Source organism: Lynx canadensis, chromosome A1 (genome assembly GCF_007474595.2).
Source record: "Lynx canadensis isolate LIC74 chromosome A1, mLynCan4.pri.v2, whole genome shotgun sequence".
Classification (NCBI taxonomy): domain Eukaryota; kingdom Metazoa; phylum Chordata; class Mammalia; order Carnivora; family Felidae; genus Lynx; species Lynx canadensis.
In genome coordinates this window covers 7,695,989-7,723,160 of record NC_044303.2, presented here as the reverse complement: position 1 = coordinate 7,723,160, position 27,172 = coordinate 7,695,989, and the positions used below count along the sequence as shown (strand labels likewise).

The 27,172-nt window shown below is 37.2% G+C and overlaps 1 protein-coding gene across 5 annotated transcripts in view; it reads right to left on the bottom strand.

The window, feature by feature from the left end:
• Positions 1 to 27,172, bottom strand: part of PAN3 (poly(A) specific ribonuclease subunit PAN3) — a 134,717-nt gene that overhangs the window by 25,944 nt on the left and 81,601 nt on the right. For 2 of the 5 annotated variants that reach the window (XM_030308378.1, XM_030308406.1), the window contains 7 exons: positions 11,666 to 11,913; positions 10,491 to 10,547; positions 9,144 to 9,248; positions 8,009 to 8,066; positions 631 to 792; positions 273 to 389; positions 81 to 182 (listed from right to left, as the gene is read on the bottom strand). In XM_030308378.1, coding sequence (XP_030164238.1) covers positions 81 to 182; positions 273 to 389; positions 631 to 792; positions 8,009 to 8,066; positions 9,144 to 9,248; positions 10,491 to 10,547; positions 11,666 to 11,913 — 849 coding nt within the window. The remainder of the gene's footprint in view (positions 1 to 80; positions 183 to 272; positions 390 to 630; positions 793 to 8,008; positions 8,067 to 9,143; positions 9,249 to 10,490; positions 10,548 to 11,665; positions 11,914 to 27,172) is intronic. The other 3 variants (XM_030308397.1, XM_030308415.1, XM_030308388.1) reach the window with 2 other exon arrangements.

Here is a 27,172-nt window from a genome sequence, read left to right as displayed (position 1 = left end):
TGCACTTTAAAATAGAAAACCACTCTTCCACAGAGCAAAGGCATTTGTCAAAATGAATCTCGCTTGCGTGTCTTTCTTACCCCACTTTCTCTTTGTGAAATAGGCATCAGCATTAGGGTCATTGAAGTGTCTGCTCATCATAGTCTCTCCTCCCGCATGGAAATCATATGCAAACACAAGGGCTTAAAATAAAACACAAAACACTCATTATTGCAATCTGGCTTCAAGTAACGAAGCCCACAAAAGCAGAAAGACAAGTACAAATTACTCACAAGGCTCTGCAAATGCTTTAGTGGTAAATACTTCACGCAAGGTTACGATATTTGAGTGCTGAATTTTTTTCCACATATCGACCAACACCATGCACTTTGTGTTAACGAGACGAAAACCTATAAAAGGAAATTTTTTCTACTAAACTGCAAATGAAATCCCTCCTGTATTCCATCAGAATCGTGAAGAGAAGGCCATGTGATATATCATTTATGAGCTACTAATTTCCAAATGAAATAACAAATTTATTTATTATCCCTTATACACATATTAATTAAATAAATAAATACATGCGGGAATATTTCAATAATCTTAGCCTCAACCATATGCTTCAAAGAGTGGCTAACTTATCTTCCGTACCGTGTATCCTCCGAAGGCAATACGGCAGATCGTCTTTGCTGTTTACAGCTTTGTAGCAAGATGTGATGTATCCAAAATTACTTGATTTCTGTATCCGGTTGGGCGGCGGCAGTGGTTCTAGAGGGAACAGGCTATGGTAGCTGTCAACTTCTGTAGGGACTGCTAGAGTAATTCGTAAAAGACAACTTTAACTTGCTGATATGCATAAGTCTCTCAGAGCAAAAAAGAAATCGAATTTACCATAAACCACGGGTATCAAAACATACTTTTGAATTCTGGAACAGTGTCAACACTCATAACAATTCTATAAAAGAAAATGGTTTCATTATCAATAAAAAATAAGCATTACAGAACAACCAAAGAACCAGATTTCATACACTCAGAAAATTTTTTTTAAATTTCTTACATAGGTTTCACACCCAGCCCAGGGCCCGACACGGGGCTTGAACTCATGACCCTGAGAGCAGGACTTGAGCTGAGATCGAGAGTAGGGTGCTAAACGGACTGAGCCACCCAGGCGCCCCTTGAAAATATTTATCTTTTATAGCACCACACAACTTTTTGTTTCTCAGTTATTAGAAACAATTTGTGTTATCACTTACAGGTATTAAACATTTCTGATTTTGATTTTGCTCCTTAAAACACTTTGGTTTGCACAAAATATATTTAGACAATGGTGTTAAGCATATGAATTCTTGTTTTTTAAAACATACAGAAATTCAAAACAAGTAACATTAAATTGGAGAGTGTGTATGTGTAATGTATCTGTGGGTATATGTATGTATAAATACGGCAATCTATCAAGACTTTCAACCATTCAGTGGAACAGCACTGTTTTCCTCCCTAGTAAAACATAAAAGAAAGAAAATGAAAACAACTTTATCCTCATGATTTCCACGTTCCTCAAAGCAAGAAAAATTATGTGTAAGAATAGCTGGGATAATGCACTGTAACTGGCTCATGATACTCTAGTCAGGCATTTAAAAAACTATTTACCTTGAACCCCAATCTGTTGTTTCTTATAAGGACTAAATAGGGCGCCTGGATGGCTCGGTCAGTTTAAGCATCCAGATCGACTTGGGCTCAGGTCATGATCGCACGGTTCTGTAAGATCAAGCCTTGCATCAGGCTCTGTGCTGACAGCTCAAAGCCTGCTTGAGGTTCTCTCCCTCCCTCTTCCTCTCCGCCCCTCCCCTGCTCACTCGTGCTCTCTCTCTCTCAAAATAAATAAATCACCATTAAAAAAAAAAAAGACTAACTGTATTCAGTGGTTGGTTTCTGTAAGGAGTACAGGCAATTTACTTTTCTTTTTAAAGTTTATTTATTTATTTTGAGAGAGACAGAAAACCAGAGTGGGGGAGGGACAGAGAGAGATGGGTGAGAGAGAATCCCAAGCAAGCTCTGCACTCTGAGTGCAGAGCCCGACACGGGACTAGATCCCACAAACCGTGAGATCACGACCTGAGCAGAAACCAAGAGTCCGAGGCTCAACCGACCGAGCCACCCAGGTGCCCCTATGCTTTCTTCTTTACCGCTCCCTATTTTCTGATACATACACGTATCAGTTTTGCAATTCAAAAAGAGGAGGATTTTTTTAATGCTTCAAATACAATCAAATTACATTTCCCAACGGAACAGCTTCCATTCTCCTAAATGTCTTGAATGACTTAGGAATACTCAAGAGATTTCAAATGAAAAGCAGGTAAGTGAACATGCACAGTACACACAGAAAACCTTCTAGAAAGAACACAGCAAGAACTTCAACAACGGTAACCTCTGAGTGGGAGCACTGTTATTCTCTTTACACTATGCCATACTTCCCAAACTTTTTACAATAAATATGTTTAGCACTATTTTTAAAACACGTCAATAAATCTCTTTCTAAAAAACACACGGACCAATATGACTAATAATTTTTCACTGAATGCCTGTTAAGGAATACAGGTTAAAACCCTAATCAGAAAACTGTAACTCCAGAAGACAGGCTCATAATGGCCCTTCCGCCTTTGCTAAATTGACATTCACCATCTCTTTGTTTTCGAAACAACCACAGGAGACAGAACTCTATTTCATAAAGAAAATAAGGATCACACATCTAGAAAGGGAGTTGGGATGCAAACTCAGGGCTCTGATTCCAGAGTCTCGTGCTCTTAACCCCCAGACGGCACTTTGGCCAGAGTGCAAAAAACAGACACTGATTCAAACAGACACTAACTTTCAAAACAAGGTCACATGACATATTCTACTGAAATAAAGGCAGTACAAGGGAAGTATACACACAAGGAAATGCAGCTGCAACTTTGCCCATTTATCTTTTATTTTAACAATCAGCGTAATTTCCACAAACAAATGATGAATAAATTTTGTTCCCTGGTTATTTCATGAGGAGCATCTAGTAAGAGAAATAATTAATTTCAAATTAGTGAAAAGGTAATGAGTGCCTACTCATTAATGAAATACAGGTTCTTATCAAGACAGGTTATTAATCAAAACAGGTTATTAATTTTGATTAATAAGGTCTTATTCAAGACAGGTCTTAATCAAGACAGGTTATTAACTTATTAATACAGGTATTAATGAAATACAGGTTCTTATCAAGACACTAAGAAAAAATAAAGGACAGAGATCTATATGGAAACATAATACAGTACAAGAAAAACAGCTATTAAAAAAGTACAACTCACCATGGCACTGGTTCTTAAACTTCAACACCCTTCAGAGTCACTGACAGTGATAGCAATACACAGTTTGCTGGGCCCCATGCCCAGTGTTTACTTAGTTGGTCTACAGTAGGGCCCGAGAATTTGCAATTCCAAGAAGTTTCCAGGTAATAATGAAAAGATGCTGCTGGGGCAAGGACCACATTCTGAGAAGCACTACGCATGGAAATACCCAGAAGGAAGCCATTCTCAAGGATCCTAGAAAAGATCTTACAGAGGATTTGGTATGTGTACTACAAACTGAAGGATGAGACTGCTCACAGTGATACTCCACAACGAGCGAACGAGCGCTTTGCTTTGTGGTGAGGGAGTAAACAGAACCACCACCGCCACCCAGGCCTCAATGTGTATACTGTGTTCAGGAACCGTGAAATCTCACGCGGTGGGAGAGCAGGGTGTATTACAGAAGAGGCACAACGTGGAGAAAAAGCTGAGGGGGTTCTGTTGGGACTGGATCAGAGGGGAATACAAATGCTAGACTGAGGACCTGAAATTCACTACGCCAAGCAGCGGAGTCATAGCACCAGTGTGTGACAAAGAGATTGAGGGAGGGTCACAATCAGCTAAAAATTGTACTAACTCCTTTGTCCCTGTGTGCCCTTTCAAGCAAGGCTTGTTGAATTCTCTGCGTCACGGGGTGGAAAAAATCGTGCTTCAGTGGAAGACCACGGAGTATCCAATGGATGGCTTTTCGATGTCTGATTCTGATGCCACGGAAGGTATTTTGCACCTCTGTAAACTGCACACAGGTAACTGGCAGCACTGCAGAAGAACGCCTGCCTCCTCCGTGGAAAAGCCAGTTTGCACACGCATTTCGATACCCCTGAGCTAGTAGTAACAGGTCCTACAACCGGCTCCCTCACGACTTAAATAAAATCTTCAAAACGTTCATTTTTATGTCTGTACATATGGTGTTACCTTGTTTCCGAAAGTCATCTTTGAACACTACATTTCCCAGTCTACCCTGAAATGATCGTATGCAGCCTGATATTAACCTTAAAAAACCGAATGTTTCCACTGATAGGAATACTCACTGTCGTTTTGCTCTTCGTTTCCAGCTCAACTTAACAAATACATAAAATTAAGTATGAATAAAGGGAATAGGGGGTGCCTAAATCACTGTTAGGCCATCAAAAATCAGACTAGGGATACCAACGTGTAAGATTATGGACAGAGCTGCATTCTTCACGTCAGCCCCAAGTTTTAGTCTGGGGTCCAATTCCACCAAGTAATAGTAAAAACAGTGATAAAAAATAAAATGAAATGTTAGTGTCTTTGCTCTATTCAACCCTACCTCCCCTCGAAGGACATATAAAATAATAGGTCCCATCTAAGATATCGAATGTCTGAGATTCACTACGGTTTCTCAACCTTGGCCCTACTGACATACCAGACTGGATCACTCTCTGTTGTCAGGGACTGGTCTGTGCACTGCAGGGTGTTCGGCAACCCACCGGTAGCCAGCAGCACCCCACCGCCAGCTGTGACAACCAAAACCGTTCCAGACACGACCAAATGACCCGTGATGGGGTAACCACTCCTGGTGCAGAAGCACTGATCTACAGGAAATAAATTATGACTTCAAACTTGAGAAGTACTAATCTGGTGGGAACATGAGCTATGAAATGGAAAACGGAGAGAAAAAAGACAGCAAGACCAAATATTAATGCATGGGTCAGCATGAGATGAAGATTGTAGTAAACAAAAGACATGAAAAAGATCAGTTAGAGCAGTGACCCCCCCCCCAAAAAGCATTTACTAAACCTTGTGGAACATGGGGCACAGAAGCGGATTAACCATAACCTTTAGTCTGTGACACTCAGATCACTGGCTCGTGTCTACATAAAGCCTGGTTTTATGTAGTTAATTATTCTTAATAGCAGAATAAGCATCTGCAAACTCAGTACTCATCAGACCTTTAACTTACATCTAAATTATGGTTCTCTTTACCAACCTCTGCCTTCCTTCTCTCACTTCCTTCCTTTTTTATATGGCTGCATTGCACATAATATATACATAAGCATATACACATACATTTACATAAATGTAAATATATGTATACATTTTGGTTAACTTTGTAAAAAGGTAGTATGCTGTATATAGTCTCTTGCAACTCACTTTACTTACTAATCTTCTTCTGGGTTGTTGCAGCTCAGTGAACTTCCTTCCTTTCAGCTGCTGTACCACCTTCCATGAGCTGACAGCAGCACAGTCACTCTGGATTGATCAAAGTTTCTGCTATTTTGAGTGACAATGTTATGGATACTTCGTCATACATTTTGCGGCTGAAAACGTATAGGAGTTTACCTGTTTCCAGGAGGAGAAGTGCTGGATCACAGGTTCACCCGACTTATGCTCCCTACAGCAACGCACCAGAGAGCCTGTGGATCCATATCCTAACACTTTACTTCAAGATGCACGACTTGCACTTCAAGATGGCAGCTTACCTGAACTTTCCCTAATTGTCAGTGATGGTTCACATCTCGTCATACATGTACTGCTCATGTGAATTTCCTTTCTTTACGTGCCTATTCCTATCTTTTGGCCATTTTTCTGTTGAGTTTTTTATGCTCTTACTGAATTGTCTTTCTTATATTCTTTGTCAACTGTGTAAATATCTTCTTCCAGGTTTTTTCTTTACTGTGGGTATCTTTGGATTGCTTTTCAATTCTAACTTAGTAAAATTTAGCAGTATTTTCTCTAAGAGTCAGCAATCTTTGCCTCCTGTAGAAGAAATCTTTCCCTACTGATATGTTAAATCTATTGGCTAATATTTTATAGTATAAAAAGCTTTTAAAGTTTTGTACACAAGTGCCCACCCTCTCGCTTTGCCCTGGGCATTTCTTCCATTTGGCTGTCCCTGAGCTGTAGCCTCTACACACTAAACCAGCAACAGGTCCTAAAGTGAATCACTCTAGCAAATTACTGAACTGGTGCGGCGGGGTGTGGGGGGAGAGTGGTGGTAGTGGTTATGGAAACCCCCAAATTGGTAGTTGGTCGGAATGTGGGTAGCCTGGGCACCCCACCTTGGCGGGCATCTGAAATGGGAGTAGTCTTGTCAGACTGTGCCCTTAATAAATAATCCGTTAGGACATGAAGTAAATGCCAGAAGTATTATGAGTAAAAACAGCTCATATGCTTTGACTGCAATTATACTGCATCTATACATCAGTTTAGGAAAACTGACATCTTACTCATTATGTCTTCCTATTTATAATATAATATTTTGGGGGCACCTGGGTGGCTCAGTCGGTTGGCTGAGTGTCTGACTTCGGCTCAGGTGATCTCACAGTCCGTGAGTTCGAGCCCCGCGTCAGGCTCTGTGCTGATGGCTCAGAGCCTGGAGCCTGCTTCAGATTCTGTGTCTCCCTCTCTCTGCCCCTCCCCCCTCATGCTCTGTCTCTCTCTCTCTGTCAAAAATAAACATTAAAAAAAAATTTTTTTTAATATATAATATTTTGCTCTAATTATTTATCTTACTTAATATCTCTTAGTAAGTCTCCCCCATTGAGATCGCACACATCTTTTGTTGCATTTATTCCCTAGCTACTGATAAGCTGAAACCACTGTAAGTAGCATCTTTTCTTTTAATTATATTTAAGTTATTGGCTACTGGCCTACAGAAATTTAACTGACATATATTAATCTCGTATCCAGCTATTTCCTAAGCTCTATTATAATTTCAAGTTATGCCCAACCTCTGGTCATACGACTTATACATGATTGTGGTCATAAAGACTGGAAAGGCAAAAATAAACCTACTTATTTTTCTTTTCTTCTTTTATCCCAGCTAAGACCTCAAAGACAATGTTAAATAATTAAGGAAAATTCCAACCTGAATACTTTAAAGGTTATGACAAATCAGTTCCCTGTCCATCTAAACTGAAAAGATTGGTGTTAGGGCATAAGAGCTACATATTATTCCTTTTAATTCTTTAGCAATCAAGAAAATGCACAGTAGACTATGTTGAGTCCTTGATTACAACCACATGCTTTGAGATTATCTCTATGGCAAATATATTCCTACTGCATTATTTATAAAGTTTTGCTAAATTATACCATATTTAATCTTGCTATATACAGAATAAGCTAGGCAAAGAGATTTTAATGTACTCTGAGAAACACTGTGGTACAGTCAGAAAAACCTAACTTTAAATCCTGACTGACCAGCTGATTACTAGCCATCAGTGCTAAAGGCAAATTACTTAGCCTTCCTGTCACCCTCAGTTTTCCTCATACGTAAGAGGGAGAGGACAGTATTCGTGTCAATGTCATAGGATTTTTATGAGGAAGAAAGTAAGACATATAAAGAATTTAATCAGCACATTATCTGGCACACCATAGTTTCAAAAGTAATAATTACCTTCCCCGTCTGTTTAAGTATCCATACTTTATCAAGTTTCAGGAAACAATATTCTAATGCACAATGAGGTAAATCACCATGAATTTTAAAACCACCAACTTTTTTGACAAACTAGAATACTGTAACATGGAGAACTGAAATGGACTAGATGATCAGTGGCATCTTGGAACTCTTCAAAAGTAGATTTCAAATAAATACACTCATAAAATTGTAACTAGCTGCTCAAGGCATAAAAACATGTACATCGAGATCCTAATAACCTTTAAAAGGAAGGATGAACCAACTCGCATTTTACCTGGCATATCTGCTTGGTCGATTTGAGCCATTGTTATTAAATGCCTGTTAATCAGCTCCTAAGAAAAGAAAACAAGTATATTTACATATAAACAGAGCTTCTAAAATCTGATTTTCTTATTATAAGTAAATAAGTATTAATATTTTTTCATATGCACACTTTTTGATGTCGACGACATGAAATGACATTTCTAATAACGATAAAACATCTAAATTCCAGGCCTGGAGAGACCTGCCCATAATTAAGGTTGGGGTTCAGTAGCTATGCTTTGACCCAAAGCACGTAACTATAACTCTGTGGCTGAAGACAAGGCCTACCCTAAGCTCGTCAATAATTTATTCATCAACATTATACTGGTACAACTTCTGTGAAATAACATTTTTTTTCTGAGATTTTAAGTATAAAATGAAATTCTACGTATCAAATAATACCCAGCTGTTTACCTAAAAAAAAAAAAATTATTTTATAAAACCTACTTTATAGAAAATATTAAGCTCTATTACTTTTTAAAAAAATTTTTAAAGTTTATTTATATTTGAGAGACACAAGGGGGGGGGTGGCAGAGAGAGCCGAGAGAGGGCAGTGGGGGGAGGGGGAGAATCCCAAGCAGGCTCCATGCTGTCAGCACAGAGCCGGACACGGGGCTCGAACTCACAAAACTGAGATCATGACCTGAGCCAAAACCAAGAGCTGGAAGCTTAACTGACTCAGCCACCCAGGTGCCCCAATATTAAGCTATTTTAAAATGAGGTTTATTTCTAGGCCAAACTACTTATTCTCAACCTCCAGATATTAACAAAAAGTGGTCTGAAGGTTAGAGGCCATTTCAATAATTTATATATTTCAGAGACCTTTCAATGCACAGGATACGAAGTGCAAAAAGGTGGCCCATTTAAGTAGCTATTTATTCTGTTTTACGTCCTAACACATACTGATCTACAAATTTTCTTGAAAAACGGGTTTCCTTAAATAAATATGCCAATTAGGACTCATACACTCTACATTCTAGCTGCTTTAGTGCATACAGCGTGTTTGATCACATGATCTCATTTGAAAAGGGCTCTGTTCTTTCTCCGGCTCGTCGTTACAGCACAACAGCCATTACGGATTCCCCCCAGGAACTCTGAAAGCCCACCTGTCGGAGTTCGTCGGCCATGAAGAAGGACGGTGCATTTGCTTTTGGTTGCATGTAGGCAACATGAGGTGCAGTTGGAGGATATATGTGGTAGTTTGGAAATACCTAAAAAAGGCAGGGAGGGGGGAAATGTAATAACCAACCTTTCTCACTCGATAAGCTTTATCATTGTTTCGGTAAAGCTGTAAGCTTTAAATGACAGCGATAGATAAACGGATACGTTTTCATCTTTAAATCATAGTGAGCTAATAAGCACCTTAGAGGACAGCTGTTGTCGGGACACTTTCAGAATGAACTCACTTTATACAAATAATCTTGTAGTAATCAATTTAAAAGTCTGACAAGAAAGGAAACATTCCTTCGGACACAGTAAAACCTAACTTCCAAGGAGAGGCCAAAGCTGCACTTTGGAAGAGGTTATGTAGTCCGTCAGCATTTTTTAAAGCAGCGGGAAGAGAGAAGAAAGCCGGTGACAGAGGTGTTTGGATGCGGTCAGATAATGAGGTAACCCTGCCCTGGCTCCCCAAAGAACCACCCCCTTGCAAGGGCTTTTCGTGGCCAACCTAGACAGACTGCTGCGTCCACATTGGTAAGCACCTCACACTGCAACAGTGAGGAGGACGGACCGACGGACTGACTCTGGGTCTGGTCCGCAGCTCAGGCGAACGGAAGAGTGAACAGTCTATTTAAATACCTTCAGGGCAAAACTATGGCAAAGTTACCGAATCTGCTTCAAGCCTCTTTGCTTTCATTTTTCCGAGTGGACTTTTCCCCACCCCCTGGCTTCTTCTCTTCTGCCTCTGCCTCTCCTTCCTCTTCACCGGCCCCTGATACAAAATAAACGTACATTCTAAACTATCTTTTCCTTTTTCCTTTTTAAAAAGCTGGAACAAACGCTTTGTTTTTCGTCTTTGTAAAATGAATTCAGCTGATTTCTGCTGCCCTCAGATAATTATTCTGCTCTGGATCTCAACCAGGAAGTGGTTTTGCAACACCTGTATGTATGGTTTCCTTTAACCTATATCCGCAGGGAGAAGATTTCCTTTCTCTTGCCTCGGTTTTCTTACACCAGAGAGCACAGTTTGGCTTAATTAGCTCAAGTTCACCATGAGCACATTTCTAACAGTGGTCTGAAGGGTAAAAACATCATAAAAATGTGCCCTATGTAATCTCTACAAAAACAGCTGAGAGAGTTTTGTGACAAAAGAACCTCTTTATAGATTAAACTAAACTACTTTCTACAAATATGCTATAATAAAAATGTAAATAATTATAATAAACCCCCAAAAAAGGTAACACATTGATGGAATTCTTACTTGAAAGAACCAAGGAAAGTCTCTACTCTACCTCAATTATTTGACCTTCTGTTCGGCAAGCTGTTCTGTGATAATTTTTGAAAGATCTCTGACCAAAAACAAAACAAAACAGAACAAGACTATTAGCTATTTATTAGTTTTTGAAACATTTTACATAATTTACAAGTACTTCTATAAATGTTTTCACTAAATTATTATCCCCATTTACAACTGGGGAAATGGTCTCAGAGGTACTAAGATTCAAAAGTCACAAAACAATGGCAGGACCGGGAGGGACTCTTAAAAAAACATAAAAGAACTCTGTCATCTTTCCTTTCAAATTGCCTTTTAGTAAACCATTAATCAAAATAAGCCATTAGTTTAACTTGTGAGATCAAAATCTGCTTACTAAAATCCAAGCATACTTTTCATCGAAACCTATGCTCTGTAATTATGTCAAATGTCTACCATTGAGATCAGTTCTCCTACCTTAATGGAACTTGGCTTTCGAACTCACAAGCTCTTCATCCACTACTTATTTCACCATACCAGTTAAAAAACAATTTTTTGACATAGCCAGAATGAAGCAAAGAGATACAATTTATGGAACATGACGACACTTCCCTCTTTGCCCTTTCCCCTCTCTCCCTCTGCCTTCCTTTGGTAGCTCTTTCTTCATCCACGATCAGGGTTTCCCCTGCTGGGCTTCCTCCTTCCTTACCAATAACCCACACTGGAAGCCCCTTATCATCATGTGTCCTCCACTATCCAGAGATCTAGAGATTAAATCATTGCCTCACCTGAAGCAAGAGTTTATCATCAGTTTGTTTTTAGTGACTACCGTAAGAAACCATCTACTTTCTCCAAGTTCTTACCAGAGGTAAAACTACGTACACCTACAAACAAACGCAGCAAACATCAACTCCAGCTAGCACCAGTACAAGGTAACCCCATGAGCAAACGTGCCATAAAGTACTCAACTAGAGCCAGAATATAGTCTGATTTGTGATTAAACCCGGTTCTGTCTAAACTGGAGTTATTATTAATACAGAAAGTTTACTTTGAAGAGATGAGAAGAGGTCAGGATCATCGTCTAAGTTAGAAAAGTAAATACGTTTTCACATAACAATAAAAATATGCAAGGGGGGGGGGACCTCCTCACTAATCTCATTATCAAGAAGGAACTGCTGTAAGACTACTCTCACTTCTCCCGTCATGTAGACATACCATTCCAGTCAAAGGTGCTGGGGTTGTGTCTGTATAGAAGTAAGTCGTCCCACCGACAGTTTCCTTTTGGATCACCTGACCAGAAGATGGAGTCTGAGAAACAGGATTATTAACAGATGTAGAGGCACTAGAAGGCACCATGTAATTTGCTGGATTTGGAGTGTGACTTCTTCTTCTGGGCGCAGGAGAAGTATGTGGAGTGATCTTGGGAGAATGAAGAGGAGAAGATCCGGCAGACAAGGACATTCCTGAAGAAGACGTAAAAAATGTTTCTTAGGAGCAAAAACTGGTTTTAGAGAAAAAGGTCTGGAAAATAAAATGCAAACATTCATTTGGAAGAAACATCCTCTTTAGCAAATTCTTTAAGTGCAAAAATAAAAGCCATGATTTTATCTTGGTTTGTTTTAGAGAAAGCTCTGATGAAAGCAAGTGTAAAGACGTTTCTTTTTTTCAAACATAGCCATTTCCAAATAAGCTAGGAAATTTATTGCAAGAATAGTCTCCTCCATATCAAGGTTTACATGAGAAACTTCAATAGTAAGAATCATCGGTAATTTAACAAATTAATTTTATGGAAAAATGAGACATAAGCAACTGGGACTCTCAAAAAGCCTTTTTATAAGCCTTTAATAAAAGCCTTTCTTTCATCAAGGGCTCAATTCCTTTTTGGCAAAGAATCATTTAAAACTATGGCTATTAACACAAATACCACCTTATCCTCCAGTAGTATAGTTTTAAAAATCAAACTATTTAATGAGATTTACTAGATTTCTTTTGGCCAAATACAGTTAACAGAATGGTTTGAAAAAGCAAAACAATGAAGTCTAGTCTCAGCTGAAGTACATGGCAGCTTACACACTATTATTTTTGAATCAAGCAGTACACTGTTTTTATGCCTTTTGTCTTTTAACTCTAAATAGGCATACACTAAAACAAATGAAAATTTCTGCAGATGTGTACCCTGTAATATTAAGTCAAATGATGCCACTGGATTTTAGTGGAAGTTTTATGCAAACACAACTAGAAGAAATCATTATATGTAGGGCATCCTCTATTAGGATTCTAATGTGAAGAAAGGGAAAGGACAATTGTCGTAACCCTTCAGGAGATTCCAACTAGCCGAGAAAACAAGTCCAGGTCACATGTAAAAGACATAAAATGACTTACAAAAACACTCCACTGTAAATTAACATACTGCAAACTACATGCATAAATGCAGATGGAATGCAAGTTAATTAAAACCAGGTAGAATCAATCAAAGGCTTAATGGAGGTGATCAGTTCTGAGCAGAGACTGAAAAGAATTTCTAGAGCTATAGGTACACTTTTTAAAAAACTCAGCTTACTCCCCGAACTACTTTGTGGCCATGGGGAGTTAACTAAAACACACACCTTTAAAGTAATATGCCACCTCACAATGCAAGAAAAAAGTTTACCAAAATGCCTCTTGTCAGAGAAATATGATTAACAGGGACATGAATTTCAATTTTGAGAAATTCATAAAACACCAACACTGTTTTTTGGACAGATGTAGGTGGACAAAAATAAGGTGAGAACTGAGATAACACTTATCTCTACTCGGGATAGCCCTTTCCACTTTCTAAAGAGCCTTAAGGTAATTATTTTGATTTTCTGAGCAACTAAATGAGTTAGGAAGGCGAGGCAGGTCAAGTTACAAGCACCACAGTACAGAAGTCAGACATGAAGAGGTTCTGACTTGACCAGTGTGACATTTGTGCAAAGTCAACAGCAAAGCCAAGACTCAAAGCCAGGTCTCCAAACTCCAAATGGGACAGTCGTACCGCTATAATACAATGTCTACTGCACTGACATGAAAATAGGCCGGGCATTCTCAAGCGTGTCTTAAATGTATCTAAGGGAAACGCTAAAAATCTAAACCCCCGTTTAAAAAAACCAGTATTTATAAGGAAACCAAGCTACTATATTAAGATATAAGCTTATTTTTTTAAAAAAACTGTTCCAGAGTTCTCTGTGTTTTCTTAACTCTGTATTACACATCGAATTGCAGGTTAATCCATACAGCAAAAAATTGAATTATTTAACTATCTTTGAAAGATAAATACTCCCCACTTACCTAATATGAAATGCATTTAAGAGTTTTCCTAAGCTAGTATTCCAAGTCTTTCCAAGATAAAATTGGCCAAGTCATCAAAGATAAGCGAACGTGTTTACTACCTTTAAGTTAAATAGCAGCAAGAAATACAGCTACCAATTCTTGAGCACTTTCCACGGGGCAGGCACTAATAAACGTACTTCATATACATCAGTTTGTTCAACCCTCACAACAACCCTGTGAGGTAGGTATGTCATATTCACCTCACTGCAAAGGAAACTAACATTAAAAAAGTTTTTAAACTTATTCTAAGGACAAATACAGGTTGTTAAACAAAAGAATCAAGACTCAAACTCCAATCTATTCGATTCCAAAGCCTGTGCTCTTAGTCAATATGCTCTACGGTCGCCCGGTTCCTAAGTCCTGTACTAGAGGGTAGAAAGGGGTCCATTACTTGTAGTAGTAACATGAGCAACTACATAAGCCACGTGGGGTGGCGGAGGTGCAGCACGGGGTGAAGGGAAAAATCTTGACACCAAAGTAGGTGTGTAAGTGAGACAGAAGGTACACTATCTCCTTAAGGCTCAATACATGGGGAAAGATTACCAAAAACAATCTGTGGTCAATTAAGAAGGAAATTCATGCACAGAATTTAGAAGTTATAAGTAGCCAGCTTTCTATGAAATTGTCAATGTTGTAGCTGCTCTAAAACAAAGTTACAACACTGACATTTGCCTTCAACGTATCTGAGCTGAGGCAGGTAAGTTATTTAAATACATTCAAAAGAAAGCATGTACACTATGAAGTACCACCACCCATAGGGGTTAACAGGATATTTAAATGCATAGGAAGCTAGAAATGAAATGAACCCCAAATTACCGAAACATCAAACCTAGCCACATAAGGCACAGCTTTGTGCCACCAGAATATTTTACAAACATGTTAAAGAACTGAGTACAATATGCACATAGCTGCTCGAAGAGAGGTATTCTGTACTTTCCTATGAAGACAATAGCCACAACTCACTCACTACCAACTGCCCGTATACAAGACTAAATTACAAACAGCACAAAGGAGTGGAACCATACTCCAGAAATGAGTAGTTAAAAGTAAAGATGAATGAAAACGAACAGGTTTGATTTCATCTCTCTCACATGTAAATACTCCTTTAGAAGTTCGCTCTTTCCATATACAGGGGGAAGGCCTACTTGTAGTAATTCCCACACCAGTGCCTTGCTGTTAACCGGAACTCGATCACCAGAACGCTTAAGCAAATATAGAAACCACTGAGGATACCATTAAGAGACAATACGGAAGAATGGAAATTTGTACTTAAAAAAAAAAGATGATTCAGAAACATTTCATTTTTGTATTTATGTTTTGTGTTACTTTTTATAATTTATTCTTAGAATGACAATTTGGTGACATCATATACAATACCTATGCACTATAATTCATTAGGTTAAATGCAAACTGTGATACTTGAGTCGGACCTGTTAAATTAATTGCTTCAGAACATTTAAAAAACATCTTTTCTTAAATGTATCCCAATTCAAATAAAAGTGAGGAAACCATACGGAAATGCTCGCTCACCAGAGGAGTTAACCAGAACAATTAACAAAATAGAAGAACTAATATAAAAAACTTCAAGGCTACTTTATGGAGTCAAACTATCAGTGTTTTTGGATGACATGATTCTATACTTGGAAAAAACACAAGAAAACCAACAAAAAGACTCTTGTAAATAATGAGAGAATTCATTACAGTAAATGTAATTACAATATTAACGTATACTAAATGAACAGCATTCCTAAATACAAACAACCAGTTAGGGCAATATCGTTTCTGGGAAATCAGATTCCACTAACATGATACCGTCCCTTTAACCCCTACCGAAACTGTGAATACACAGAACTACAAGGTAAAATACAATCCAAATTTAAAATATACCTAAGGTCAAAAGAACAACAACAAAGAACTCCAAGAACAAGAAATGAAAGAAAAATCTGGAATTAAGAGGTTATACTGCGAAAAGTCTGAGGAAAAAACCTTGGGCCAGATATAGTCTCTAACTGAGGCTTTAATGCCCACAGGAGAATATGAAATATGGCCTTCAGCCCATAAAACATGGGGAACGGAACCCAAATCCCAGTGTGAAGCCAAGGAGTCTAGAAAAGCTGCAACACCAGTGAATGTAGGAGGAGAAAACTTTCTACCTACTGGCCAACAGAGGCCAAAAAAAAAAAAAAAAAAAAAAAAAAAAAAAGTAAGCTTGCTTGTGGAAGAGAGAGATGAAGGAAAGGAGCAGACCGGGGTGGTGTCCAGAGAAAAGAACCCAATGCCTGTATCATGCACAGGTGTAAGAGGGCAAAATTTCCAGCAGACTTCATGTGATAGGAATCCCAGTGAGAAATTCACATGAAACTTGCACCGGCACTGGACGTCTGCATGAAGCAAACACCAACTGTTTTTGATGAGTGCTTCTACAACCAGAATACACAAGATCTGCCCCCCCAGAAAAACAATCCCACTTAGAAGAACTCTCAAAGAGCTGGAATGCACAATATACTTGAGAATTAATTCCCTGAGAAAAAGGAATCTCAGAAAACAGAACCCTGTAAAAGAAATAAAACAACTAAAATGATTAAGGACATGAAAGAAATGACAAACATGAAAAAACAGGACATTTGTTCTTAAATAGAACTAGACTCTTGAAGAGTAAAAAATATAATCACTGAAATTGAAGGGGGGAAAAACTCAACAAATGAGTTAAATGGCAAAGTAGACACAATCAAAGAGAGAAAAGATAAACCAGAGAAGAAACTGAGGAAATTGCCTACAAATAAAACTTGGAAAATATGAAAAAGTAGTTAGGAGACACAAAAGGTAGAATGAGAAGGCAAATTTCCTGGAGAAAAAAAAGAAAGAATATTGGGGAGACAAAGCAATATTCAAAGACAAGATCTGTGATTTTCAAGAATTCATTTACCATATAAATCCTAATTGAAGAAATCCTGAGCAAGAGATCTACACAGAGTAAGTAAAAACAAATCTGTCAGTCAACTGAAATTGTAGAGTGACAAAGATAAAGAGACAAATCTAAAAAGCTACCAGAAAAAAGACAAACTATCTAAAAACAAAATGAAAAACTCCCAAAAAACAATGACATCAGCAACATTAAACCTGCATCAGCAACAGCAACATTAAACAATGAAATAATATAATCAAAGGAAGGAAAATGAATGGTCATATATTTTATTTTATTTTTGAAAGGGGGGGGCGGGGTGAGGCAGAGAGAGAGAGAGAGGGAGACACAGAATCCGAAGCAGGCTCCAGGATCCAAGCTGTCAGCACAGAGCCCAATGCAGGGCTCAAACTCACGAACGGCAAGATCATGATTTGAGCCAAAGTCAGACGCCCAACCGACTGAGCCATCCAAGCACCCCAAATGAATGGTCATATTAAAGTTTATACACAGTTTGCAAATGAGGGGGACAATGAAGACATTTTTATCTCTCACATCTCCTTGGTGAAAGAACAATTAAATGATTAACTCAGTATAGAGGTAACTCCTTCTCCCTAAAACAATAGAATATCAAATTATATGGGTAAATCTGAATAAGCACTGACAGTGAAAGAAGAACAATTAATCTGAGATAGATTAAAGTCAAAGTATAATTAAGATTCTAGGAATTATAACATTAAAAAGGGCAGAAAGAAACAAAGTCATTAAAAATCCTCATAATAATATCTTTACCTCCTTCCTCTTCCACAATTTCATACTTAGTAAAAGCAAGCATGGTAAAATTCTAGGGGTGACAACTACACAAAACAGAAACATAATATAAAACATCCAACCTCTACCTCACACCATATATAAAAATTACCTCAAAATGGACCAATAACCTAAACACAGGAGCTAAACTATGAAACTCTAAGAAAACAAGCATAAACCTTCAGGATCTTCAGCTAAGCAATGGTTTCTTAAAATAGGACACCTAAAGCACACATAACCAAAAGAATCAAAAGTAAACTGGATTTCATCAAAATTGAAAATTTTTTGCACTCCGCAGTAAACTATCAATTAAAATATTTACAACTCATATTCAATAATGGGCTCATATGCACAATATATAAGGAACTCTCATGACTCAACAATAAAAACAAATAACTACATTTAAAAATGAGCAAAGGATCTGAATAGACATTTTTCCAAAGAAGACACACAAATGGCAGATAAGGGGGTGCCTAGACGGCTCAGTCGGTTAAATGTCCAACTCTTGATTCCAGCTCAGGTCATGATCTCATGGTGGGTGAGTCTGAACCCTGCATTGGGCTCTGCACTCAGGGTGTGGAGCCTGCTTGGGATTCTCTCTCTCGCTCTCTCTGCCCGCCTCCCCCACGCACAAGCGCTCACACTCTCTCTTAAAATAAATGAACTTTAAAAAACGGCAAAGAAGCACATAAAAAGAAGCTCAACATCATTAGTCATTAGAGACATACAAATCACAACCACAAAACCACTCATACCACTAGGATGATTATAATAAAAACAAGACAGTAGCAAGTATTAGCAAGCAAATGGAAAAACTGAAATCCTCAAACACTGCTGGTGGGAAGGCAATGTCATGTAGTCACTTTGGGCAACAGTCTGGTAGCGCTTTAAATGGTTAAGCATAGTTATAATATGACCCAGCAACTCCACTCCTAAGTATGCTACCAAAAAGAATTTACAACATATGTTCCTGCAAACAGTGGTACATGCATGTTCGTAGCAGCATTATGCATAACAGTCAAAAAAGAGATAAAACCCAAATGTCTATCAACTGATAAATGTGTAAATAAAATCAGATCCATCCATACCATGGGATATTATTCACCCATAAAAAGGGGGAAAATCTGATACGTGCTATAACATGGATGAACCCTGAAAACATCGGTAAGTGAAAGAAGCCAGACGCAAAAGACCACTTATTTAATGATTCTATTTCTATGAAATGCCCAGAACAGCAAATCCATAAAGACCTAAAGTAGATCAGTGCTTTCCAAGGGCTAGGGATGGGGAAAATGGGGAGTAACTACTACAGGTATGAAGTTTCCTTTGAGGTAAAGTGAGGAAATGTGGAACTAGATAGTGATAATGGCTACACAATTGTGGATACGCTAAAAACCACTGAACTGTACATCCTGAAAGGGTGAATTTCACGATACGTGGTTTATACCTCAACACGCAACAAAACATAAAAATCCAGGTCTACACGAACTAGAAATGGACAGGGCTTATATAAAGAAGAGATTAAAACTCTACTAACAGAAACGAAAGGTAAACTGAACAAAAGGAAATAAATACCTGTACCTATTTGTTATAGAGACTTCAATACTACCCTTAACTGATCTAAAAACATAATGCTAGCTCAATATAAATAATTTTTTAATTAGCCAAACCAATTATATCTATGTGGAAAAATAAACACTGAGAATAGCCAGGAAAATTATTAAAGAATATTCAGTACAGAGGAAGAATTAAGAAAAAGTAGAAAGAATAAAGTGTGATATAAGAGCAAAGATAGTAAAAAGTGATAAAAGCTACAGTAATGAAAATGTTTGCTAAAGGTTCATATCAATAGTGGGTCAATACAATAGAACAGGCACAAAACTGGACCTCAAATACATATGAAGAAGTAAGATAAAGCTGGCATTTCAAACTTGAGGGGAGGTGAGGACAGCAGTCAGATAAGACAACTTACTAGCTGTCACAAAATGACAGAATGAATCCAGATATAAGCAAAGATGGCTATTTAGATAAAATAGATAAAAGCAAGTGGTCTTTTCGTTTTTCAGGCAAATATTCTGACTGAATATTTAAAGAGTTTAAAAAGAAAAGTACCTCAAAGAATATTTTTTAAAATATTATGAAAACACAAAATGCAAAAGTCAAAAGAGAATTTTAATCAATTTGACTTCCTCAAAAATAAATTTCCTACACAACAGCAAAAAAAGATATTTCCAACATTTAAAAAAGGGCTAATTTGCTTAATATAGTCCTTAAAATTAAGAAAATAGAAAGCAACCAAAAGAAAAAAGAAAAATGACACTACTAGCCAGTTTGTAGACAAGAAACTTAATTACATGCCTCAAATATTTAAAAAGATGCTCATATTCACTGACAAAGAGAGGCAAATTAAAACCAGCCTCTTTACTGGCCTCTTCTCAGATTGGCAAAGATTAAAAAGTTTATTAAGACAATTAGTAAAAAGATGGGTGGCATATAAATACTGTTACACTTTAATATCAGTTGTTAAAATCTCTTTTGGAAAACAATTTGGCAATATCTGTCAACTGAAACTTTTTAATTGACATGATAATGGTAAATACTTCAAACAAAGTCATAAAATGAAAAATAAAAAGCTGTGAACTCCATAAAAGTGGCTATATTTGTCTTGCTCAGCTTTTTGGCCCACAGGAGTCACTGAATAAATGCCTCATGAGTAAATGTTGAGAAAGGTTACTTTTAAACCCTTTCCAGGAAAAAACAAAAGTAATTATTTTTTTCTTTCAGAGAAGTTTAAGAAGAAAAAAAAAAAAAAGATGTCCTTTCAGATACAAATGCATCTGAGGTGCCAGGAATGAACTCTCCCTAAATATGAAAACATTAGAAACATTCCTTTTAAATATAGAATATGACAAAAATGTCAATTATGACAACTCCTATATAATATCATATTAAAAGCCTTAGCCAATGCAACAAAACACAAAAAAGACTGCAAAGGATGACACAAAAACAAGACACTCAGATCAACTGAACAGAACAGAGAACCCAGAAATGGACCCACAATCGTATGGCCAATGGATACAGCAGCAAAGGATATCCAATGGAATAAAGACAGTCTCTTCAGCAAGTGGTGCTGGGGAAACTGGACAGCGACATGCAGAAGAATGAACCTGGACCACTTTCTTACACCATACACAAAAATAGACTCAAAATGGATGAAAGACCTAAATGTAAGACAAGAAGCCATCAAAATCCTCAAGGAAAAAGCAGGCAAAAAACCTCTTTGATCTTGGCCGCAGCAATTTCTTACTCAACACGTCTACAGAGGTAAGGGAAACAAAAGCAAAAATGAACTGCTGAGACCTCATCAGAATAAAAAGCTTCTGCACAGCGAAGGAAACACTCCACAAAACTAAAAGGCAACCGATAGAATGGGAGAAGATGTTTGCAAACGACATATCAGATAAAGGGTTAGTCTCCAAAATCTATAAAGAACTTATCAAACTCAACACCCAAAAAACAAATAATCCAGTGAAGAAATGGGCAAAACACATGAATAGACACTTCTCCAAGGAAGACATCCAGATGGCCAAACAACACATGAAAAAATGCTCAACATCACTCATCATCAGGGAAATACAAATCAAAACCACAATGAGACACCACCTCCCACCTGTCAGAATGGCTCACATTAACTCAGGCAACAACAGATGTTGGCGAGGATGCGGAGAAAGAGGCTCTCTCTTGCACTGCTGGTGGGAATGCAAACTGGTGCAGCCACTCTGGAAAACAGTATGGAGGCGCCTCAAAAAATTAAAAATAGAACTACCCTATGACCCAGCAATTGCACTACTAGGTATTTTTCCAAGGGATATAGGTGTGCTGTTTCCAAGGGACACATGCACCCCAATGTTTATAGCAGCACTATCAGCAATAGCCAAAGTATGGAAAGCCCAAGTGTCCACCGATGGATGAATGGATAAAGATGTGGTATATATATACAATGGAGTATTACTCGGCAATCAAAAAGAATGAAATCTTGCCATTTGCAACTATGTGGATGGAACTAGAGAGTATTATGCTAAGCGAAAGTAGTCAGTCAGAGAAAGACAAATATCATATGACTTCACTCATATGAGGACTTTAAGACACAGAACAGATGAACACAAGGGAAGGGAAGCAAAAATAATATAGAAACAGGAAGGGAAACAAAACATAAAGAGACTCTTAAATATGGAGAATTAACAGAGGTTTACTGGAGGGGTTGTGGGGTGCGAGGGGAGGCTAGGGGCATTAAGGAATCTACTCCTGAAATCATTGTTGCACTATATGCTAACTTGAATGTAAATTAAAAAAAATTTTTTTTAATTTTAAAAAAAGACTGCAAAGGAAGAGATAAAACTATCATTATTTGCAAGTAATTGTCCACATATAAGAATCTATAAAATATTAGAAATACCAAACCAACATACAAACATGCATTACCTACACACTAAAAATGATCAATTAGAAAAACTGTATTTTTTAAAGACACCAATCATAATACTACAAAGTGTCTCAGAATACCCAACAAAATATATGTTAAGACCTAAACGCAGAAAATAGTAAAACTTTGTGGAAAGATGTTAAAGGAGACCTGGAGAAAGGAAAGAAATGGAGAGATAGTCCATGTTCATAGATAGGGAGACATAATGATGATTCTCCTCATCTATTTTTTTTTTTTAACATTTATTTATTTTTGAGAGACAGAGACAGAGCGTGAATAAGAGAGGGGCAGAGAGAGAAGGGGACACAGAATCGTAAGCAGGCTCCAGGCTCTGAACTGTCAGCACAGAGTCCGACGCGGGGCTCAAACTCACGAACCATGAGATCATGACCTGAGCCAAAGCCGGACCCTTAACCGACTGAACCACCCAGGAGCCCTTCTCTTCAATTCACCTAAAGATTCAACTCCATGTTGCTTCATGTATCCCCAAGTCTCCAAAGCTGCCTCCTCCTCTGGGACATTAATCAACAATCCTCCTTGCCAACACCAAATTCTCTAACCCCCATCCTCATAGTAAATTACAATTTGGCCTTATGAAAAATCTTCTTATCCTATAAAAAAATTTTCTTGATACCCATATTTTATAATTATTCCCATCATTTTGTACTTTATATTTTGTTCCAAGTACTACACAATTTAAACTGTGTCTTTGTAGGGAAGAACTGTGCCTTAATCCTCTCTTCTCTATATTGCTAACTACACTTTGTAATGGCACCGTTCTTAGAACACAAGAAATTCGTTGAAAATAGAGAGGTTAAAGTCTCCTCTTTTTGGTACCAACAACCAAGATGCTAAATAGAGCAACAGCCACAATCAGAAAACGGAGAATGCCATCACCAAAATTACCTGCATAATACAAGAAGCTGGGAGGAGAAAAATAAATGTTTATGCTATCGAGTGGCATAGATGTTGACCATCACTATTTGAAAGCAAATACAAACCAAGCCACAAACCGTTATGAAAGAAAGGAATTTGAAAGAATTTGGGGTGAAGGACACTCTTCTCACAGAACAATCTGATTATTCTAGCGTTAGTCTTTCCAGGTCAATGTAGGGAAACTAATCAGTAGAATCTACTAATTCAGTAGATTCCTACTGAATAGGGAACTGGGTAAACCTAGCTTACTAATAATTTTAACAAAGTTCCAGTAACCAAACTAAATCCCCAGTAATAAATTACCCTGTATGACTACACTGTAGAGAATGGTTTAGATTAGAAATTATCAAAATATATCTCATATTGAACAGATGAACTTGAAGGCAAATAGAAGAAGCATTATCTTCTTAACAACAGACTCATTATTTGGGGCCTCATCCAAAAGAAAATCACACTAAGGAATTCATTTAATAATATCCAGTAATAGAAAATACAAAGTCACTATTAAAAATACATTCCTTAATTTATTCATTTCTTAACCAAATTCCCCAATCACACCCCCCCCAAAATAAAATGATGCAGATATAGCCCAAAACACAGACACTAAGTTTTTACTCCTAAACTCTTAACAGAGTCTTAAACATACTAACAATACATTCTTTTTCTTTGACTTTGTTGACGATTTAAAGGATGGGTATAAAAGGTCAACTCCAAAATAAGCTCAGAACACTTCTCCCCTCTTGCTCTTCCAGTGTTTCAGACACAAACTTTATTTCTTAGTTCATTTCTATCACTAGCTGTTCTTAGCAGAAAAAGAAAGTGAGTTTAAGTATTTAATTGTAATCATTTAACAATTAAAGTTTGGAGATCATGGAGTTTTTTTTGCAATTTGATGATCTGCAATTTGCAACCTGTCAAACAAATTATTTGCAATTGCAACTTGTCAAACAAATCCCCAATATACTCTAAGTAACTATACTGTATGCAAGACAGATTCCTACTGAATAGAACTTTCTGAAATAAAATGTTAATAGTTACAGAATACCATAAGAAATGCACTCAACACTCCATAAGGGAATAATTCCTATATAAATAAAACTGCTTTAAAATAGAGTTTCTCCATAAATTTAGAAACAAAGATCCTTGACTGGGGGTCCCCAGAACCACCCCCCATGTTCAGAAATTCACTGGAACTCAATCAAAAGGATTCGGCATATAGTTGCACTCAGGGTGAAGATTTATCACAGCAATGTAAGAAGCATGCACATCCAGAGCTCAAGGAGACACACAGGTGGAGTCTAGAGGAATTCATGTGTAGGTTTCCTTAGGCTCTCTTACTCTCAGGAGGGTTCACACAGCTCACTACTCCTCCAGTAACACATGTACAATCTATGTGTTCAGAGAAGTCCATCAGAGACTCCGTGCCCGTGGTTTTTATAGGGAACTGATGAGAGGCAGCCTCTGCCTAACACATACTAGAATTCCAAACTCCCAGAAGGAAAGCAAGTGTGCAGCATAAACCGAACTGTTCACACAAAGAGTCTAGGCACACTAAACCACCCCAATCAGTTGGGGAACAATGGGAACACTCCAAACCGCCAAGTTCCCAGACATCAGCCAAGTGCCAACCATGCAAGCAGACTTTTTTAAAGATAGCAGCAGTCTTTAGCCTGCTATGGTAACTCACTTCCGCACAGACACCTTGAACTGCCTCCAGCATAGTCACCACTTTTTCATAATTCTGCTCTATAGTGAAGTGGTAGTATCCACTAGTTTGTATGTACTAGTACGTACAGAAAAATACAAGGGCAAATATTTTCTTATCTAAACCTCTGCCGCAGGGAAGGAACAGGAGAAAAAAAGGTAAACCCTAGGACAAGGGCAGTGAATTTCACTACATTTTATCCATACATGTTTAGAAAAGATGACATATTAGTGATGCACACTCCATGGCTAGGAAATGCAGCAAAAAAAAAAAAAAAAAAAAAATTAAATGCAGCTCAAGGGGCTAAACCTATATGCTTCCCCAGGTCCTATCTCCAAGTATTTGAACTATCTAAATATATACACTAAATGTTATGGCTTAATATAAGATTTAAGCTACTAACATTAAATAAAAAAGACTTTGTAAGATCATTAGTTAAGCCATATTTTAGCTTCTAATACGCTAAAATTATAGAAACCATTCAAAATGTTTACTTATTTAAACATTAGAAGAATATGAAACAACACTTTATTCTTAGTAAATAACTAACAAAAAGAGTTGGACTCAGTAATCCTACAGAGGAGCATCTAGGCTATGATTTGGTGTATGCATCCTAAAAACAGCTGCTTTCAATTTCAATAGCTTAAAAACGATTCACATATCCACAGACTTTATCCTAAAAATTCTAGTTCTACAAAGTATCCTAAGAAATCATCCTAAATCCTGAAAGGTATTTATAGTTAAGATACATGTATACATATAACAGAGTGCATATATGCTGCTTTTTAAAAGATAACATTATGATTCAACTCTTTAGTAGAGGAAATAACTTTTTAAAAACTGAAAGGCAATTTTAAGACTAGAGAAAATACTATCAATCAACTGAAGTCTATTAAGGTGTTAGGAATGGTTTTAGGGGAAAACAGCTCACTGTAAGTGATGCTTTGTAATATGAACTAAAATTTTTCTCATGACATAGTTTTTGATCCGGTTAGGAAACAGAAAAGCTATCCGAATAATTAGTAACTTTACCTAAAATAAATCAATTTCTTTTAAGTTTAAACTTTGAATGACCTTGAGCCTAAGCTTGTTTGCACAAATATCAAAGTCATCATCCATCATCTATTTTGCCTTATAGTAAAAATCTATACATTTAACAATCCTAAATTTAGAAAAATCCCTGGTCGATTTCTGCTTCGTGATAATCACCCCACTGAGTCACCCTTAAACTCATAAATATCTTTTTAAGATAATTAAGAATCTACTTAATTATCTACTTAATTTTAAAGATAAATAAGAATCTACTTCATGAACGCAGCAATAGTTTGAAGAGAATGTTTTATCACTTCCAATTTTTAAGCCAGAAGTAGACTGAGCTTTCAGCCTCTTTTTACAAATCAGAGGACTAAGGCCCAGAGTAGTCATAGAAATTCAGTATTCATAGAAATGGAACTAGAATACAGGCCCCTCACGTGCTAACAGAGCTCAGTGTAGCACTCAAGCTGTTGAATTTCACCTAAATTTAAATCCCTAATGGCTATATAAAAGTAATAAACCTAGGAGGAAAAATTATAGCATAAAAAAAAAATGTGATTAAAGGCAGAATTGTCAATTTTCCACTCTGTCAAATATAAAATCCTAAAGGATGGGATCATAGTACAACCAATTAAAAACATTTATCTGTTAAAGTTTCTGGAATTCTAGAATAGGCCTCAGTTATACCATCAGTCCTAAAGCTTTAGGCACTGTGAAAAGAAACAAGTGACCATGAAGCCATGTATAACTGCTACAGACAAGAGTGACTCAGAAGATCCTTGAATTTAAAGACGAAATTAGAATTCAGGGTTTCTGAAGAATCCTAGTAATGTGGATGTATGGGCTCTTTTATTCAAGATGTTTTAAAATTTATGTATCTAGTGACATTAATTTTGCTCCCCCCAAAACCTATTATTAACCTGACAGGATACATTTTATAATAGACGGCATCTTAGAATCCAGGGAAATATGGTAAATCCAGATTACAGTTTTGGTCACTTTTCTGCCAAACAAGGGGACTAACAGCAACTATACTTCAAGATCTTGCCATCAAGTAAAAAAAATAGTATTTTACCAAGTTTTAATTTGGGAACATTTTACCATCACTGTTAAGCCACAAAGGTGAGAAAACTTTCAAATCAAGATATAACTGAGACAACCATCATACAAGCATGCGTATATTTAAAATGTGGATCTAATCTTCAAATAGACTGTACAAAATAAAACAAACCAGCATCCAAAAAGCAACAGGATTAAGAAGTAACAGCTAAGATAATAGACTTTACTTTTTTCCCTGGAATCATTTCATCATTCAATCAAACTAAGCTTTGCGAATAGTTATCAAAACTGGCTACAAATGTTCTTAATTAAAAGTACCATGCGTTAAGGTCAAAACAATCCTGCAACTAATGAACCTGACATTGAACTGTTTAAAAGCTCACTATCAATAGCCCAATTTTCCAAACTCTGACATGATAGATGTTCAGTTGCACTTCTAGC